This window comes from Sorghum bicolor, chromosome 6 (assembly GCF_000003195.3).
Source record: "Sorghum bicolor cultivar BTx623 chromosome 6, Sorghum_bicolor_NCBIv3, whole genome shotgun sequence".
NCBI classification, from domain to species: Eukaryota; Viridiplantae; Streptophyta; class Magnoliopsida; order Poales; family Poaceae; genus Sorghum; species Sorghum bicolor.
This window is the reverse complement of record NC_012875.2, coordinates 26,498,570-26,500,091: the sequence shown is the minus strand read 5'-3', so window position 1 is coordinate 26,500,091 and position 1,522 is coordinate 26,498,570. Positions and strand designations below refer to the sequence as shown.

At 65.5% G+C, this 1,522-nt stretch overlaps 1 protein-coding gene across 1 annotated transcript; it reads left to right on the top strand.

Annotated features, from left to right (window-relative positions):
- Positions 551 to 1,288, top strand: LOC110436435 (predicted GPI-anchored protein 58). The gene has a single exon (XM_021463534.1). It carries the CDS (start codon positions 551 to 553, stop codon positions 1,286 to 1,288), a length of 738 nt encoding a protein of 245 aa, XP_021319209.1.

Genomic DNA, 1,522 nt, shown 5'->3' with positions numbered 1-1,522 from the left:
TTGAATCCCTTTAAATCTCTTCTTGAAATTCCTCTTATATGTATATTCTTCCGAATTCGTTTCAGTATCTAATTGAATCTCCGACAAATCCCTTTGACTCCCTCTCTTGTTCAGTAAATCAAAATTGGAGAAAACCATCTCTACTCCCATTGGCCCAATCGCCCCACCTCCTTTCTCCCAGCCCAGCGCCCCCGTCGGCCCAGCTCCCCCTCGGCCCGCAGCGCGTTTCCCCCCCTTGCCGCGGCTCAGCCAGGTCGGCCCGCTCGTCCCTTTCCCCGCTGCCCCTGCGCGCGGCCCAGCTGGCCCAAGTCGATGCCCGCCACGTCCCCAACCCTAGGAGCCGCGCCGCACCAGGCAGAGCCGCCGCCGCTGCTCCGAGTCGGGAGGCCGCGCCTCGCGCCCTGGACGTCCGTGCCCCCCCGCGATCCGCGCCGCGTGTTCCGCTGTGGACACGGACGCCGAGGATCACCGTCCGCAGCGCCTAGCACCCCGAAGCCCTAGCGCTCGCGTATAAAAGCAGGAGAGCCGCTCGCCCTAGCTCTCTACCCCCATGGCGCCGCCACCCTCCTCTGCCCCCTCCATCCAACAGGACCGCGAGCCCCTCGGCCTCCCCTTCACCGAGCCACCTACCACGGCCGGCCCTGCTGCGTCCATGGCTTCGCCCCCGAGCCACGACGCTGCCGAGCCCCTTGACGCCCCGCGGCGCCGAGCCCCGTCCCCGCGCACCCGCCGTCGCGACGCCGCGTCCGCGACACGCCTCGCCCTCGGCGCCTCGGTGTCGCGCACCGAGCCACGACGCTGCCGGAGCCGTGGCCGCGCCACCGCCCCACCTCGTCGCCACGGGGGGGCCAGCCGCGACGTCGCCCGCGCCGCGTCGAGCCCCGCCCAGACGACCTCGACGCCGAGCACCCGCCGCCATGGAGCGCCCTCGAAGCCGCGGACGCCATCTCGCCGACCGCTTCACCTCCGCTCTGCCCTCGCGACGTCGACCGCGCCCTCGCCGTTGTCCGCAACGCCGTGCCCTTGTTCGACCCCGACCGCGCCCCAGCCTGCCTCTGCGTCGAACTGCCTCGACGCCGCCGGAGCTCTCGACGCCCAGCCGTCTTCGACCGCGGCCACAACCTCGCCTTCGAGCCCCGAGCAGCAGCAGCTCGGCCACGTCTCCGTCGGACTGCCTCGCCACGCCGCGAACATCACCGAGCACCCGATACGCTCTGCACCGAGCTCCGTCCCCGATCGTGACCCGAAGCCCGTCAACTGCAAGGTCGAAACCCCCCCAAAACCCTAGTCGACACTGACGAAACTCCTTCGTACTAATTCATATCCGCTCATACATCATTTTGTTATCTATCATCTGTTCATGATCATACATCTCCGATCTCGTTTAATATATGATCTATCTTTATCCATGCCTGTGCCGTGCCTTCGTGCCGGTCTATTTATTTATCTATCTCTATCTATCTCTCGTGCTATGGAAATGTGCTACTCCGAGTTGTCATCGTGTCCCTTGCGTTGTCTTTGG